This window comes from Eptatretus burgeri, chromosome 2, assembly GCF_056783735.1.
Source record: "Eptatretus burgeri isolate ZD-2024b chromosome 2, Ebu_testis_v1, whole genome shotgun sequence".
Lineage (NCBI taxonomy): Eukaryota > Metazoa > Chordata > Myxini > Myxiniformes > Myxinidae > Eptatretus > Eptatretus burgeri.
This window is the reverse complement of record NC_140962.1, coordinates 118,926,666-118,946,141: the sequence shown is the minus strand read 5'-3', so window position 1 is coordinate 118,946,141 and position 19,476 is coordinate 118,926,666. Positions and strand designations below refer to the sequence as shown.

At 45.2% G+C, this 19,476-nt stretch overlaps 1 protein-coding gene across 1 annotated transcript in view; it reads right to left on the bottom strand.

Annotated features, from left to right (window-relative positions):
• The window catches only part of LOC147032931 (uncharacterized), a 209,944-nt gene that overhangs the window by 176,403 nt on the left and 14,065 nt on the right, over positions 1-19,476 (bottom strand). Inside the window, exon 3 of the mRNA XM_085850977.1 lies at positions 6,221-6,348. Coding sequence (XP_085707103.1) covers positions 6,221-6,348 — 128 coding nt within the window. The remainder of the gene's footprint in view (positions 1-6,220; positions 6,349-19,476) is intronic.

Genomic DNA, 19,476 nt, shown 5'->3' with positions numbered 1-19,476 from the left:
TACACAACCGATGCCCAACGATAGTCTAACTTCGGCATAGCGCGTTGCACGCATCGCCGACGATGTCGTGACGTAGCCTATTAAAAGGCTAACGCACAACGATTCGAATCATAACTGCCGTAGAAATGGAAGTGACAACATCGCGGTCCCACCTTGGCGATCTTGCCAGCGTATGCCGACCTAAGAAAAATGTGTCTAAAACGTTGGGGCACGTCAAATACGGTATGAGTAAGTTTGGTATACGTGAGTAGAACGCTAAAGTACGCTATCATACGTCGTAGTAAGTAGAGTACGTCAAGAAATTTTAAACATGTTCAAAATTTTACGACGTACTCGGCGTATGACACACGTTCCGCATGCGATGGGGATAAGTTTTACACACGATATGTGGACGCTTACACACGTCCACAAAGGCTACTTATAAGCTACTCATAAGTCGAAACGCGTCGCGGTAATGTCTTTTTTACGCGAAACTTATTTCTAACTTATGTTTGACGTGCTTTGAACCAATTCTTTACGTAGTCCCAACACACATCGACGTATGTAGACGTATTCCAATGACGTCTTCCGGTCGACAAAAAAAAAAATGAATGTGTTTCTAGCTTACAACTGCCATATAAAGACGTGTTCCCAGCGGTTTTGGGAATTGGTATATATAAAAGTGTTGCTCATAAAAGGGGAACCCAACAGTGTTTTCGAGTTCCTTTTTGAGTCGATGTCCATGTCAGCAGTAACAGTATCAGTATTAGTATTAGTATTAGTATTAGTAGTAGTAGTAGTTTGTTCATGTTGGCAGTAGTAGGTGAGTGTGAGGGGGAGGGTGTGGGTTATGATGGATCGTCCTTGCGTCCGCGTGTCCACGGGTAGGTTCATAGGCTGCCACTCAACGATTTAAATGGCTGCATCTCCACTATTGAAAGTAGACGCTTGCGCTCAACAATTGGATTTTTTTTACACTCAACGACTTTTAAACGGTACCACTCAACTATTTTCATTGTTTACAATGAACGATTTAAATTGCTGTCACTCGCCTTTGTTTTTTGACGCTGGGGTTTTGAAATTTGAAGCGTTTCTTCTGAACGTGTTAAAACGCTCAAACTCGACTATTTTAAATAGACGCTGCCGATGGACAATTGGAATCATAGCCAAGCTAGACATCGAAGTGTGAACATCCTCGTCATGCCGAAGAAAAGTTTGAAGAATGCTGCAAATAAGTGTCCTGGCCGTGGCCGTGGACGCTGACGCAAGGACGATCCATTATACCGACGTCTTTCAGCCTATGAGTAACTTAAAAGTAACGTCTGTCGATGTGTGGCAATGATCGCGTAACGTGCCAACAACACGTTAATCATAGGTTATAAATAAGTTTCGGGTACGCTAAACATTACCTCGGCATGTCTCAACTTATGATTAACTTACAAGTAGCATGTGTTGACGTCTGTCAACGATCGCAGACCGTGCATACAACTTGTGGCCAGCGTAGCGGAACGTGTGAGTCATACGCCGGCATACGTCGTGAAATTTCAAGCATGAAAAAATTTGAGGACAACCGAAAAGTACAACGTTTAAAGCCAACGTGCAACGACGTATGGCAGTGTTTTTCAGCGTGCTCTCAATGTTATCAAAACTTACCCATAACGTATTCAACGTGTGCCAGCGTTTTCGAAAAAAAAATTCAAAAATCGCCATACGTTGGCTAAAACATCAAGGTGTGACCGGGCCTTTAGGCCTAAGTCACATTTGCCACGGCAGCCGTGGGGTCTCCAAAATCTATGGCCACTAGCACTTATACGGTGGCCGCAGTATTTACATGGTCACACAATGTAGCAGTCACATATGTTTTTATTTTTCGGGGAGCCACATGGCGTATTTATAAATTGTGGAGATCGAAAACGTGGGGGTACCGTACAGTATTTGATTTGATGTCGCACGGTGACCTTAATTGGGCCCTGCGGCGACCATATAATTTTCAAGGCAGACGGAAGGTCGCCTCAAGGTGCCCGCAAGGCGACCGCAGGGGGGCCCTCAGGTGAACGTGTGGCGAGACGGACGGTAACGAATGGGTTAATTTTTTTATTTTTTTTTACCAGTTTTTTTTTTCGGATTGTCGAATTGCTATGGCGAACGTAGAAATGAAAAAAAGTTATAACTCCGCGTTATAATTCCACGGTGACCCCTACTGCCTGTAAAAGCTAGCCACTGAAGCCATCGCAGAAACTCTGCGGCCGCTGCACGTTTCTGTCAATTCAGAGGGCGTACGGCCGCCGTATCCTTACCGTAGAGCAAATGTGACTTAGGCCTTAGGGACTGGCAGTGCTCAGCACTGCCGGTCCATGGAGTTGTTTTTTTTTTGTATACCTTGGCGAGGCTTGTATGAGAGCTAACACACAACACACAGCAAGGAGGGCATGAGACAAGAGTGGCAGGAGTGGGAAGGCCAAAACAGTGGGGAACAGAGACATTAGGAGATCTGTGGAAGGGAGAGGGATGGGGCGAGGAACATGGGGAATAGAAGATGGACATTACAGGGATTTTAGGAAGGAAAGCAGGAAATTTGAAGGAGGTGGGCTTGGGGTGGATTAGTTGGGGTAGAAAAGATCGAGGATTTGGATGGGGGGACGATAAGAGGTGGTGGTGAACAGCTGTTTTGAAGGCCTGGAGGGAAGAATGGGATTGAACGGAGTGAAGGAGTTTATTCCAAAGGTTTGGAAAAAACGAGGAATGAAAGAGTGAAGCTGAGCAGTGATTCGTGATTTTGGTAGTTTTACCAGAAGGGGGTTGTTAACGGACCTTGAGCGCCCTGCGGAAATATGGTGGGGACAAATCACAGACAGAGCAGGGGGAGGGGCAAGACCAGGGAGGAGACGGTGGAAGACAGAAAGACCAACGACTTACCTGCGGTGAGAGAGTGAGAGACCCAAAGACAGCCTCATCGCAAGAGATGCCAATAATCCGAAATGCCTTGGTTTCCACAGTGTGATGCCGAGAAAGGTGGGAGGCAGGAGCACCAGCCCAGAGGGGAGAGCAGTACTCGATCAGGCTGCGGACGAAAGCTTTGTATGTGGTCAGGAGCTCAGGTGAGCCGAGGAAAGGTCTCTGGACGACGGAGGATTCCCAGTACGCGACTGGCTTTGGAGGCCAGGTTGGAAATGTGGCTTTCCCAGGAAAGATCATCGCAGATAGTGAGACCCATAAGCTTCAAGGAAAGGACTTCGTCCAGAGGATTGTTGAGAAAGTAGATGGGGGGTGGGGGTTCCAACCTGTCCTTTCGGAGAGACATTGTGAGAGTGTGAGATTTGTCCGGATTGAAAGACATGTTTCACGTGTTGGACCAGTTTGTGATTTTACCCAGATCTGCAGTGAGCGAAGAAGATGCTGCTTGCCGGTCTGAGGAATGACAGATGGTACGGCAGAGGATGGAGTCATCAGCAAAGAGATAAAGAGAATTTTCCAGATAGTCAGAGAGATCATGATGAAAACCAGAAAAAGAACAGGGCCCAGAACGCTGCCTTGAGGAACTGCAGCCTGGGCAGGAATAGGGGATGAAAGAACTCCATTTAGGGCCACACGTTTACTGCGTCAGGAGAGGAAGTCTGCAAGCCATGAGTGGAGATGGCCTTGGATACCATAGGAAGAGAGATTGGTGAGCAGGGTAGGGTGCCAGACTGCATCAAAAGCACGCGATATGTCTTGGGATATGGCTCTGATTTCATGTCCGGCATTGAGGACCTCAATCCATTGTTGGGAGAGCAGAAGCAGCATATCCAGGGTAGAGTGACCAGGTCTGAAACCAAATTGATGATCTGAAATCAAGCCATTGGAGAAGAGGAAGGATTTAATATCTGAAGCAATGATGGATTCAATAACCTTGCTGATGATTGGTCGAAGGCTGAATGGTCTGTCATTGCAGGGATCTGTTTTTGCACCTTTTTTATGCAGGGCAGTAATGTTTGTTGATTTCCAAGCAGATGGTAGATGACCTTGAGCAAATGAGAGGGCGAATGGAACAGAGAGAGGGTGAGCAAGAGCAGAGGAGCAGGTTTTTAGGACGTGTGGGTTAATGCCGTCTTGACCAGTTGCACGATCTGAGTTGAGGTTTGACAGCAAGCTCTCCACCTTGTCAGGAGAAAAGGGCACAGAGTCCAGGGAGAGTTGTGTGCGACTTGGTAAGTTGGGTACAGAAAGTGATGGGTTTTGGACACAAGATTTAGCTGCAAACACCAAGTTTAGGCATTCAGCCTTTTCACATGCAGTATCAGCAGTGCGGCCATTTGAAGTAATGAAGGGGATGGAGTGGGAACATACTCCAGAAACAGATTTGATTAGATGCCGCCAGGATTTGGAGGAGGGAGGGAGGTTTGAGAGTTAAGACTTGAGCTTAGAAAGATGTTGTTTTCTGGCTCTCCTGAGGGTAGATACACACTTGTTCCGAGCTTTATGGAAGGAACTGAGATTACCCTCAGTTGGGTTTGCTTTCCATGAGGCAAAGGCAAGTTGTTTCAGGACAACTGCCTCACCACAAAGTTCAGTGATCCATGGGCGGGAGGAAGGGTAGGACAACTGAAGACGAGAGGGGATAAATCTGTGCATGAGGGAGAGTAAGTTCTTTGAAAGAATTCCCAGGATGAGTTGATGTTGGAGAAAGTAGCGATGGGAGACTCGTCTTGAAGTTTGTTCGCCGCTTGGAGATCCTGCTAGTCGGCTTGAGTGAAATGCCAGACTCGACGGCACTGAGGTGGCTCTCTGATAACAGCCAGAGAGATGTCCACTTTGACAAGCACGTGGTCAGAAGAACCGATTGGAGCAAAGGAAGAACAGCAGATATTTTCAGGGAAATTTGTCAAAATCAGATCCAGAAGAGACAGAGTACCATTGGTTGAGATCTGGGTCGGGAAATTGACCGATTGAGCCAGTCTCAATGAGTCACAGAAAGCTTTTGCTGAAGTTCCATGACAGGTGAGAGAGGTACTCACACCTCGCCAACTGGCAGGATGACAATTGAAGTCACCACATATGAGGAAGAGAGAGTTTGGATGAGAAGATAGAAGTTGGTCCATGTTTTGTTGGTCCGTGAAAGAAAGTGACCCTCTGAATTGCCAGCAGTCATGCTCGTGATTTACATATTCTTGATCTCGACTCTAAACCACTGGTCCAACATCTGACCATGTCAAAGGGGATCCTGGATGTTTCAGCCCTTTGCCATTTCTGCCTCAAATGGCTGCTATAACTTTGCATACGTTTTGGTTCACATACATTTTGGCCAGTTTGATACGAATTTATTCCAGAACAAATTAAACAATCACTAAATTTTACTGACATTGTTCTGGATTAATTTAAATCTGATCTGGAGTACTGGACTATTTTTGCCTGTTTTAAAGTTTCCAATTACAAAGTCTGGGTGGTATGATGTCTTCCTCTTCCTAATGATGGATTTAACCATACTCAAGGTATAATGAGTAACTTGGAAATCTTCTTATAACCCTCTCCTGAATGGTGCTTCTCCACCACTTTATGTCTGACTTAATTGGAGAGCTCCTTTGTCTTCATGTTTGCCTTGTTGGTTGACCAAGTGAGTTGCACCTTAAAACTCCTTAGATAAGAGGGAGAGCTTAATTTTTAAGTTAAATCACTGATTATATATAGGGGAAACCTATTACATTTATTTTATAACCTTTCAAACAAATAATTTGTTCCTGAAGAGATTTTGGGTTAATTAGGCAACGGGGTTCAATATGTATGCAACTGAGAATCATCTGATTTTCTCTGCTAATCTAACTTATTCACATTTTATCTGCATTTTTTAGCTTCATCACTTTGAAGTAGTATGTGAAGAGTCTTTATCTTAAGTTTGATTTTAAAGCATCATGAAATAAGCTCATGTGGCATCAAAATGTGAAAACATTGGAGGAGGGGATGGGGCGGGGGGGTGGGTGAATATTTTTGCAGGACACTGTATGTATGTCTGAACCTTACAGAATCGAAAATAGTTTGGCCAATCTCAACAAAATTGCATACTACCCAGGGTCATAATGGTGCAAAATAAATCCCTCCCATGTCACCCATCCCTGTCCCCTTGAAGGAGTAGGTGTTTCTCATAATACAAGCTTCAGTGTAATTCAATATAAAATGCCTTTTCTTTCAAAGTTATAAAAACATTCTCATTTCAGCATTTGCAAAAAAAACAGAGGTCCAAACAAAGGAAAAACTTATGGATTCTCACCTTTCCTTTCTGATCAGAGCGGTATTTGTTGTTGTATGTATGCCACGCTTTTGCATGTGCACGCAGGAGGTTGTGCCCAACGATATAGACTTTGTCTGCTAGCCCAAACTCTCCTGGTGCCGTTTCACCTTTCAAATACAAACAAGAATGTCAGATTTAGAGGTTTGCTGCTCATTTAGCCCCAAGTATGTACCTGTGCCATGATATAGAAAGAAAGTGACCCTCTGAAATGGACAAATACCACCACTCTGTGGCGAAGAGAAGATCTGGAGGAAAATCAGTTTCAATAGAGACTGGCACAAAATGGAACATCAATGCGGGAAGACAGATAATGAGCAAGGAAGCTGTTACTAAGAAGATTGAGGAAGAAACAAGCAAGATCAGAAAGGGTTGTGGAGAGAGAGAGAGAGAGAGAGAGAGAGAGAGAGAGAGAGAGAGAGAGAGAGAGAGAGAGAGAGAGAGAGAGAGAGAGAGAGAGAGAGAGAGAGAGAGAGAGAGAGAGAGAGAGAGAGAGAGAGAGAGAGAGAGAGAGAGAGAGAGAGAGAGAGAGAGAGAGAGAGAGAGAGAGAGAGAGAGAGAGAGAGAGAGAGAGAGAGAGAGAGAGAGAGAGAGAGAGAGAGAGAGAGAGAGAGAGAGAGAGAGAGAGAGAGAGAGAGAGAGAGAGAGAGAGAGAGAGAGAGAGAGAGAGAGAGAGAGAGAGAGAGAGAGAGAGAGAGAGAGAGAGAGAGAGAGAGAGAGAGATTTCCCTGCCCCCCCCCCAAAAAAGAACACCAAATCCTATGGGAGTATCAGTGTTCAAGTCAGCATTTTGAAGTCTGAGTCTTGGAAACATGTTTCCCTGTTGAGAAATGCTTTTTACCTGAAGGAAGGTATCAATTTGATAAGCATATTTCATTCCCTTGCAAGCCGATTTCATTCATTCCTCTCAACACAGGGCATTCTTTTCTATCCTCTGAAATTCAGAACCACTGTACTCTCGTAAACATTTTCATACAGTTCAGTAGCATCCTTCTTTGGCCACCTGCTGTCTGCATGGAACTACACCAGCAACCCTCCAACAGATCTCTCTCAACTACAGGCCAAGAAGCTTACTACTGCAGGATAGTGACCATCTTTTCAGATATAATTGCTGCTATTATATACAGAGACATGACAGAAGTAAATAGACACCTTAAATTTATTCATTTCATCTGTATAAAGCAAGTTTTACTCATTGATTTGTACTAATATTCAACTATTTATTTGCAGAAACAAGTTCCTGGGTCAGGTATGAGAATTAACGATGCCTTGAACCCAGGGAGCACACGACCTTTGCGATTTTCAAAGAGGACGAATTGTTGGCCAATCAGAATGCGGAGTCAGCCAGCATCAGATAGCTCAGACCCTTGGCATTCCGCTTTCTATGGTCAATCGGGTGATTGCGCAACTCACCAGTGAAGGCAAGGAATCCACAGTTTCCCCTTCTGGTCAATCTGGGCCCTCAGAAAGGTGTCTTCAAGCTGTCAATTTAGAAAACTCCCCGTTGCAAGGCAGCAGATGTTGCAGAGCTGGTTCAAGTTAGCTCAAGAACTGCCATGTGGTACCTTCATCAACTGGGCTACTATGGGAGAGCAGCTAGGAGAAACCTCTTCTTCGACCAGCCAACATTCAAAGGAGAAAGAAGTGGGCTGACGAGATGGCCACCAGACCGTTGAAGTTTTGGCAAACTGTCATTTTTTCAGATGAGTCCCAATTTGCTCAACTTTCTGACAGTGGACGCGTATGGTCTGAAGACTTCCCCGTCAAGAGTTCTCTTTGAACTGATTGCAGCCAATTGTCAAACACGGTGGTTTTTCAGTGATGGTGTGGGAAGCTATCTGCAGCACTGGTCGGTCAGAGCTTGTGGAGTGTGTTGGCAACATCAACTCTAAGATATACATTTATATCCTTGAGGATGGACTTCTCCCTGTCTTCTCCACTGGTCAGATGGTCAAAAACAACATTCTGTGAATGGAAGATGGAGCTCCATGCCACACTGCAAAAAATACCAAAGAATGGCAGGACAGAAATGGGATCAAGCGATTTCCATGGCCAAGTAAGTTTCCTGACATGAATCCCATTGAACACCTCTGGGCCATATTGGATTGAGCTGTGCGGAAAAAGTCCAGGAAACCAACATCATGGGCAGAATTGCTAAACCTTTTGCGTGAAGCCTGGGCAGAAATCTCACAAGAGAAAATTTCAGAACTCGTTAGTTCTATGTCTGTAAGTGTAAAAGCATTAAAATCTGCAAATGGCAAGTCTACCAAATACTGGTGTATGTATTAAAATGGATCAAATGTTCTTCAAATGTTCAATGAATAAATTATTTTAAAATCATGGTGTCTATTTACATCTGTCATGTCTCTGTACACATACATATACATTTGAATATTCACACACATATACAGAGTGGGCCACAAGTCACTGAAGGTTTTCTATTTTTTTTATAACTTATTTATTTATAATCAATTTTTCATTTTTCTATTTTTACAGATAAAGAAGACCAGGGAGATTCATTATGAATAAATTTACCAATGACCAGCAGTGAAAATTGTTGAATTTTATTACTCCAGTGGGAAATCAATAATTCAACTCAAAGAAAATCTCGCAATCATTTTAATGTCTGAGAACAACCATCAGAAAACACGATTCGGAACTTGATTGCTCGTTTTGAGTCAAAGGGGTCTGTTCATGACTCAGCCCACAGTGGAAGACCTTTTTTTAGTCAAGATGATGATGGTAATGCAGTGTCTGTGACTGGTGAGCGATAAAGGTCAATGCTGGAAAATTTCTTGTTTCCGGAAGTGAAAAATTTACTAGAAATGTGGTTCCAGCAAGATGGAGCTAGACCCATACTGTGATGCCAACAATGGACTTGTTAACGACAGTTTTTGGTAACCGCATAATTTCAAGATGTGGAAACATTCATTGGTCTCTCCATTCACCACATTTAACGACCAAAGATTTTTTTCATGTGGAGGTACCTTAAAGATCACGTATATGTCAACAAGCCAAATATAATAGAGGAATTGAAAAACAACATTTCCAGGGATATTTCAGCGATTGATCAAGGAGTTTTGTCCTCTGTAAAGGATCACGTTTTGGAAAGAGCAAGACTTTGTGAAGAAGTCAATGAGGGCCATTTGTAGGACATTATTTTTCACAATTAATCCCCCCCAAAAAATTCATGAATGAAACGATCATTTACAATTTATTTCATTAATTATTATTTTAAAATAAAAAGTTATAAAAAAAAAGAGAAAACCTCCAGTGACTTTTGGCCTACCCTGTATGTATATATATTGTTACGGATTCGCGCCCGCCGGCGTGCTGACGGCCACGTAACTCGAATCGCGGCACGTCGCCCACCGGACGGACAATCCAGTCGTGACCCTCTCGGACTAACGCCGGGAACCAGTCACGGGTGGACCTTTCGGTCTCACCGCGATCGAGCCAATCGGCCCCCGCGTGGGATAGGGTTGCTCGCCAAATTCGACCTACCTAAGTACCCACCCACGGAGGGTAGACCGGGCGATCGCACCTCGCCGCCGGTCGACTTCGGACACGGGCCACTTAAGCGACCCGTTCCGTACTATCGGGATAACCGAGCGGTGTTATCGTCGGCCTCGACGGTTCGATTAATTATCGGGCGTATTCAGCCCACTACCAACCCTTTACGTGAAGCAAGATGAGGATTCAATGAGAGAAATGGCGAAGCGGGAAACAGTTCAACATAAAGCACATTTATTCGCGATGAACGGAAAGCACACATATACAATTCCACCAAAAGCACATAGAAAAGAGGAAAAGAAACACAATGCAATTTTACACAAAAAGCAAATGTAAAAGCGAAGACACAATGCAGAGCTAATACCGACTACCGAGCACACGGCAACACTTATACAATTCTACTTCACAGACGGCGCCGACAACACATACCCAAAACCAAGGAAAAGAACACCCTCAAGGATGAGGCGGGCCTGAGGCCGAGACCGGGTCGGGCCTACCCGTCTGGTGATGAGACGCGGAGCGGCGATGGTGCCTCAACTCCGCGGGCCTCGCGGACAGTGTCTGGTAGGGGGTGGGAAAGGGGCCCCCTTGGTCGCACTATCTCAGCGCGGGGGGAAACAGGAGGGGGTTGCTGATGCTCGGGGAAAGGAGGATTTTTACTCTCTCTCGAGTCCCGCGACGAGCGTCTCCACCTCGACCAGGTCGCACCGTCGGCCTCCCTGGTGTGCAGCTCCCGGCACCGACGCGAGCACCCCCTCGTCTGCCTTCGCCGCCGCCGCCTCTCCACAGCTCCGTCCTCTTCGCTCCGACTCCAACGCACACGACGACGACGACCAACTCCTTCATTCACTTGACTGACGAACGCGGTCGCTTATATAAGCCCCGTGGCTTCGCCTTTGACCCCCTGCCTTCGACCTTTCACCTCGCTCCCCATTGGCCCGAGAAAAAGTGGGCGTGAATGCATTTTGATCCATGAATTTGCATATAGCGACCGCCCTCCAACGCCCTGGAGGCGGGGCCAAATCGCCCCTCGCTCACCGATTGGACGGCACAAAAGTGGGCGTGTGTCGTTTTTGATCCGTTTTTGGAGCGGAAAATCCGTGGTTTTGTACACGCTGTTCGGCGCGCGCCCTGCACGAGTCCAATACCGGTAACCACAAGCAGCGCAAGAACGGTGGCGATGCGACGGTTGCGAGGTGTGACGGGAAAGGTCGTGGCTGTTGTGGTGAAGCGGCGTTGTGGTGGGTGGTTGATGTTGTGACGACTGTTGAGACGTGGTTGGTGGTGGTAATCATGGCGGTTGGTCCAAAATAAAGATAGCAAAAGAAAAACGGCTATCCTGAAGAGTCGTAGCACGCATGAATGACATGTATTCCCACTAGACAACGGGTTTGGGCCTAACTACACATATACTTACCGAGATATCTCACCTAAGGGACCTGAATGGTGGTTTGCGAATTTGGTAACCACAACAATATATATATATATATATATATATATATATATATATATATATATATATATATATATATATATATATATATATATATATATATACATATGTATATATACATACATATATATATATATATATATATATATATACATATGTATATATACATACATATATATATATATATATACATATGTATATATACATACATATATATATATATACATACATATATATATATATATATATATACATATACATGTATATATATATATATATATATATATATATATATATATATATATATATATATATATATATATATATACATGTATATATACATATACATGTATATATACATATATATATATATATACATGTATATATATACATATACATGTATATATACATATATATATATATACATATATATATATACATATGTATACATGTATATATACATATACATATATATATATGTATATATACATATGTATATATACATATGTATATATATGTATATGTATATATACATATATATACATATGTATATATACATATACATATATATACATATGTATATATACATATGTATATACATATATATATATATATATATATATATATATATATATATATACATATGTATATATACATATATACATATATATATATATATATACATATGTATATCTACATATATACATATATATATATATACATATGTATATATACATATATACATATCTATATTTACATATATATACATATGTACATATGTATATATACATATATATATACATATGTACATATGTATATATACATATATATACATATGTACATATGTATATATACATACATATGTACATATATATATATACATATATATATATATATATATATATATGTATATATATATATATATATATATATTGTTGCGAGTTCGCGCCCGCCGGCGTGCGATTAGCCGCTCGACTCCAATGGTGGCCGCCTCGCCCACCGGAACGGACAATTCTGTCGTGACCCTCTCGGAACAACGACGGGAGCTAGTCACGGGTGGGGGTTTAACCCCACCACGACCATGCCAATTGCCCACCCGCGCAGGATAGGGTTGCTCGCCAAATTCGATCTACCTAAGTGCCTGCGTGGATGGTCGACCGGGCGATCGTACCTCGCCGCAGGCCGACTCCGGACACGAACCGCTTAAGCGGTCCGTTCCGTGCTTTCGGGATAACCGAGCGCTGCTATCGTCGGCCTTGACGGTTCCGATTAATTATCGGGAGTATTAAGCCCACTACGAACCCTTTACGTGAAGCAGGATGGAGAGTCAATAAAGAAAAGACGAAGCGAAACGGGAAAACAGTTCACACAATGCACATTTATTACGCGACACACGGAAAGCACACATATACAGCCAAACAGTCAGAATGCACCTATATCAGGAAAACAAAAGAAACAACAACGCAGAGTTACAACCGAATATGCGTACACACGGCAACACTTACACAATTCTACTTTACAAGACACGGCGCCAACCCACATTTACTCAAAAGCAAAGGAAAGAAGCCACCCTCATAGACAAGGGGGAAGACGGGCCTGTAGGCCAATATGTGCACGGGACCTGAAGGAGCGGCCAGGTCCGCGAGACCGGGTGAGTCCTACCCGCCTCCTTGTGGCGCGTTGGCGGACGAGCCGCAGACGTGGCCGCGTGGCTGTGCCCCGACTCCGTGCTCCTTCACAGGTTTCGTTGGTACGTCGTTTGGAGTGGGGTGGGAACGGGGCCCCCTTTGTTGCACTATCTCAGCGCGGGGGAAAAGGGGGAATTGTTGATGCTCTGGGGGAGGGAGAATGGCTGGCTGGCTTGGGTCCCGCGACGAGCGATCTCCCGCCGCGACCTCATCGCCGACCGCCGTCCTTCTCGCCTCGGACCCGAGCTCCTTGGCTTCTTTCCACAACTCTCCTCAGCCGACTGCAGAACCCAACTCGACGCCTTCGCCTCCCGACTCAACTCTCTGCCACACTCTGCCGCTGCCACACTCCGCCCGATGACTCTCTTACCAAAACTCTCACTCTCTGCCCCAAAAATCTGCCACGATTCGCCTTGCGCTCAGCGTTTTATAGGCCGGCAGGAGAACCAATATGCAAACTTCTGGATCAGGATTAGCTCGGGGGCGGAGCCACGCTCGCACATTGGACGGAGAAAAAGTGGGCGTGAACCTCCCCTGATCCTAGAATTTGCATATTTCGATTTCACATGGATGCGCCTGGAGGCAGGGCCAAGCCGCTCCGCGCTTGCTGATTGGACGGATCAGAAGTGGGCGTGTAACATTCTTGATCCGAATTCTCCCTCGGAAAGGCCGCCATTTGCACTCGCGGCTCGGTGCGTATCTTGAACGAGCCCAAGACAGCCCGACGCTCAGTGTTCACAGGTGGGGCGGGAATGGCCATAGAAGGAGAGAGGTGAGGGTGGTGGAGGGTTTTTCGTGGTGGTTTCATAGTTATGGCGGTTCAAAATAAAGATAGAACAGAAAAACGGCTATCTCAAAGCGTCACAGCCCGAATGAATCATATAAACACCCTCTAAACAACGGGTTTGGGGATAACTACACATGTACTTAGAGTTATCTCACCTACGGGCCCTGAATGGTGGTTTGCGAATTTCCACAGCCGAAACAATATATATATATATATATATATATATATATATATATATATATATATATATATATATATATATATATATATGTATGTTAGGGTGCATCAAACGCCCCCTTTTTTGCGAAAGTTTGAAAAACATAACGGCGATAGGACAGATGTGTTCGAATACATGAAAAAACATTTCTCATTTTTTTTTTTTCAGAATTTTGGGTCATCATCTTGGGGGTCTACATCGGGGTCAAATTTCAGGCACGCAGCTCCTGCGCATTTTTCAGAATATGTGTTATTTTTCACTGTATAGTGATCAAAACTTGTATCTGGTGGTGAAATAATTCTGACATATCGATGTACTGCTCCTTTGGTGATGTTCCAGTGTTATAGAGCCAATCAAATTTTCCGGGAAATTTGCCGGAGAAGCGGGAAACTGCTGATTTTCCCAGGAAAAAAACAACAAAATAGTAACAAATACCTCGGTCTGTGAAATTCACGGCTTTATTACCCAGAATTATGTGTATTCATATCTCCATCGTCTTCTTAAAAATATTGTCCTCACATTGGAAACTCACCACACGGTCACTCATCATAGATTGTAGGAAGGCTTTATCCTCTTCATTCGTAATCAGTTGCTCTATATTTTTCGGCCATAAAACGAATGTTGTTTTTAAATCTTCCAATTCCTTATCTATCCTTTACAGTTCCAGATGAGCGTCTCAATTTCTCGTAGCATAGCATTGGTACTAACTAATTTAATTATTTTGTCAGAAGCACTTTTAGGTGCGATCATTGTGATATGCCCTTTTTCATAAAAAGGTTCTAATTTTCCAAGTACTATTTTCGCGATAGTGGCTTTTGTGTAATTGTGATTGCATGCAAGATCCTGATGATACTTGAAGCATCGGATGACTTGTTCCTTTGTTGGTAATCTCGTACCTCGCCGCTGACCAGCCTATGACACGAACCGCTTAAGCGGTCCGTTCCGTGCTTCAGTGATAACTGAGCGGTGTTATCGCCGGCCCCGACAGACGTGAATATTTACCGGGTGCTTACACCCCTCCTACCAATTCCTTCCGTGATGCAAGATGGATCTTTCAAACAAGGGAAAGGACGCAACGAAACGGGGAACAGTTCAACAAGCACATTTATTGCACACTCAGACAAGCACGTATTTTACAGCCATACAGTAATTCAGGTACGTATACAGTGAAAGCAAGCAAAGGCAGAGTTACAACCGAATAAAATCTTTATTTCACACGCACACTTAGACAATTCTACTTATAAGACGGCGCCACCACATGCATTTACACAAAAGCAAAGGAAAAAGCCAACCTCAAAGGCAAGGGTGGCAGACAGGTTGGTGGACCAAATGTGCGGGAACCTGGATGAGCGACCAGGTCCACGAGACCGAAGGGTCTTACCCGCGCCCTCGTGGCGCGATGGCGGGAAAGCCGCGATGTCAGTGTAGCTGCGCATGGCTTCGTGCCCCTGGCGTGGCCGGTGAGCCCTCTCCGGCGTTCTCCGCGCAGGCACGTGTTTCACCGTCGGCACCACGGTTGGGGAGGGGAACGGACAGGGTTACCGGCGCTTTCTTAGCGCGGAGCTCGGTAAGGGAGAGGGGAATTGCTGACGCTCCGAGCTCCTTCCTCTCCGTCGTTCGGCCCCCGTCTGCCTTAAGACTTCAGCTCCGAGCTCCGTCTCCCGACTCTGCCCCACCGACACTACCGCACCGACACTGCCGCCGTCTGCCTCTTTGAGCTCCATCCTGTTCTCCGACCCCTCCAGACTGCCACTCTCTAGACTCGACTTGACTGCCGCTCTCCAGACCTGACTTGACTGCCGCTCTCCAGACCCGACTTGACTGCCGCGAGCTGCGTTGTGCTCACGCTTATATAGGCAGGGGGGGGGAGCGCATATGAAAATTTGTGGATCACAGCGAGTTCGGAGGCGGGGCTAGACCACCTGATGCTCAGCCATTGGATGGAAGAAAAGTGGGCGTGAATCATTCTTGAACCGATTTCTCCTTCGAAAGGATCCCATTCACAACCCATGGCATGACTTTGGCAGAAAGGCGAAGGTGGTGGGAGTTTGCTGTGGTGGTTTGGGAAGGGCGTTGGTGGTGGCAATTTGGTTGCTGGCAGGCGTCGTTTGAGAATGGCGGTGAAGCGATGTTTGCGGGGTGGAGTTGTGGAGGTAAAGGGGCCGAAGGTGGTGGTGGTTTGGTGTAGTTGTTTGGGGGCGTTGGTGGTGTCGATTTGGTTGTTGGGGGACGATTGGTCCAAAATAACGACAGCAAAAGAAAAACGGCTATCTCAAAGGATCGCAGCCCTGTGAACACGGAAATTCCCTCTAAACAACGGTGGGGAAATCTAACTACACATATACTTATTGTCATAACTGATCTAAGGTCCTTTATGGTGGTCTGCGAATTTCCACCAGCCATAACACTATATATATATATATATATATATATATATATATATATATATATATATATATATGTATATATATGTAACATATATATATATATATATATATATATATATATATATATATATATATATATATATATATATATATATATGTTACATATATATATATATATATATATATATATATACAATATATATATATATATATATATATATATATATATATATATGTAACAATATATATATGTAACAATATATATATGTAACAATATATATATATATATATATATATATATATATATATATATATATATATATATATATATATATATATATATATATATATATATATATATATATATATATATATATACATATATTGTTACGGATTCGCGCCCGCCGGCGTGCGAACGGCCACGTAACTCGAATCGCGGCACGTCGCCCACCGGACGGACAATCCAGTCGTGACCCTCTCGGACTAACGCCGGGAACCAGTCACGGGTGGACCTTTCGGTCTCACCGCGATCGAGCCAATCGGCCCCCGCGTGGGATAGGGTTGCTCGCCAAATTCGACCTACCTAAGTACCCACACGGAGGGTAGACCGGGCGATCGCACCTCGCCGCAGGTCGACTTCGGACACGGGCATCTTAAGCGACCCGTTCCGTACTATCGGGATAACCGAGCGGTGTTATCGTCGGCCTCGACGGTTCGATTAATTATCGGGCGTATTCAGCCCACTACCAACCCTTTACGTGAAGCAAGATGAGGATTCAATGAGAGAAATGACGAAGCGAAGCGGGAAAGCAGTTCAACATAAAGCACATTTATTCGCGATGAACGGAAAGCACACATATACAATTCCACCAAAAGTACATAGAAGGAAAAGAAACACAATGCAATTTTACACAAAAAGCAAATGTAAAAGCGAAGACACAATGCAGAGCTATCCGACTACCGAGCACACGGCAACACTTATACAATTCTACTTCACAGACGGCGCCGACAACACATACCCAAAACCAAGAAAAAGAACACCCTCAAGGATGAGGCGGGCCTGAGGCCGAGACCGGGTCGGGCCTACCCGTCTGGTGATGAGACGCGGAGCGGCGATGGTGCCTCAACTCCGCGGGCCTCGCGGACAGTGTCTGGTAGGGGGTGGGAAGGGGGCCCCCTTGGTCGCACTATCTCAGCGCGGGGGGAAACAGGAGGGGGTTGCTGATGCTTGGGGAAAGGAGGATTTTTACTCTGTCTCGAGTCCCGCGACGAGCGTCTCCACCTCGACCAGGTCGCGCCGTCGGCCTCCCTGGTGTGCAGCTCCCGGCACGACGCGAGCACCCCCTCGTCTGCCTTCGCCGCCTCTCCACAGCTCCGTCCTCTTCGCTCCGACTCCAACGCACACGACGACGACGACGACCAACTCTTCATTTTTCTTTTGACTGACGAACGCGGTCGCTTATATAAGCCCCGTGGCTTCGCTCTCTCATCTTTGACCCCCTGCCTTCGACCTTTCACCTCGCTCCCCATTGGCCCGAGAAAAAGTGGGCGTGAATGCATTTTGATCCATGAATTTGCATATAGCGACCGCCCTCCAACGCCCTGGAGGCGGGGCCAAATCGCCCCTCGCTCACCGATTGGACGGCACAAAAGTGGGCGTGTGTCGTTTTTGATCCGTTTTTGGAGCGGAAAATCCGTGGTTTTGTACACGCTGTTCAGCGCGCGCCCTGCACGAGTCCAATACCGGTACCCACAAGCGGCGCAAGAACGGTGGCGATGCGACGGTTGCGAGGTGTGATGGGAAAGGTCGTGGCTGTTGTGGTGAAGCGGCGTTGTGGTGGGTGGTTGATGTTGTGACGACTGTTGAGACGCGGTTGGCGGTGGTAACAATGGCGGTTGGTCCAAAATAAAGATAGCAAAAGAAAAACGGCTATCCTGAAGAGTCGCAGCACGCATGAATGACATTTATTCCCTCTAGACAACGGGTTTGGGCCTAACTACACATATACTTACGGAGATATCTCACCTAAGGGACCTGAATGGTGGTTTGCGAATTTGGTAACCACAACAATATATATATAAATATATAAATATATTTATATACAGTAGATATATATTGTTACGGATCTGGAAACCATTTGCATTCAACATATAAATGTCCCAAAAGTCGGTTATGTCGTTAAGTATGTGTGTCGTCAGATACCTTTCCTTTTGTCTCATGGGAGAATCAAAGGCGTGCGTTGCGATTTCTTTTTAGTAAGGTTCTTAAATCTTTACATCCAACGAACAACCAACAACCATTCCATTCCCCATCACGATCCACTACCTGTCTACAAGCACTCTGACTTGCCAAGGCAGGGTCTTGCAGCCGTTCTTTGCCGCTTCCACCAACGTTCCTTCCACAAACGTTGTAGCTCTTACACGACGGCCTGTGCAACATTGATACTGTTACTCGTCAAGTATGAACCTGCATGGAAGACTGGCTGGGGTTTCCCAGCGGTGGCCGTTGCAGCGTTGATACTGTTACTCGTCGAGTGTGGGCCCGTGTGGAGGTGTGGCTGGGGTTTCCCGGCAGGGGTCAAGGCCCCGCCCTAGAAAGGTGGGCCGTAGGACCTGTCCAATCAGAGGCGGACAGCGAGGTGTGTTCACCAAGGCCCCTCCCCGCTGAGGGAGGTCGATAAATTCCCAAGCACTCTCGGAGGCAGGTGGTCTTTTTGAGGTCTTGGGTGGTCTTTTTGAGGTCTTGGAGGGTCTTTTTGAGGTCTTGGAGAGTCTTTTGGGGTCTTGGAGAGTCTTTTGGGGTCTTGGAGAGTGTTTTAAAAGTTATTTTGAAGAGATTTTGGTGGGCGTCGAGGCGGCGAACGTGTCTCTACTGGCCCTCTACAAGGAAGGGAAGAGCGACCCCGACCCCCCTCCGTGGACCCCGGCCATTCACCACCCGAGCTCAACCACGAACCTCGAGTCCCACATGTGCAACTGGGGACCAAACTAGCGACCATTGTCAGGTGCCACATCGTGGAGCACGCCCTTCCTCCGACAGTCAGGCACACCACCGAACTCTGGCCCCCAGTTTGTCTCTCTCCACGGCTGCGAGGGTCCAATAAAGACTATATATATATATATATATATATATATATATATATATATATATATATATATATATATATATATATATGTATATGTGTATATATAT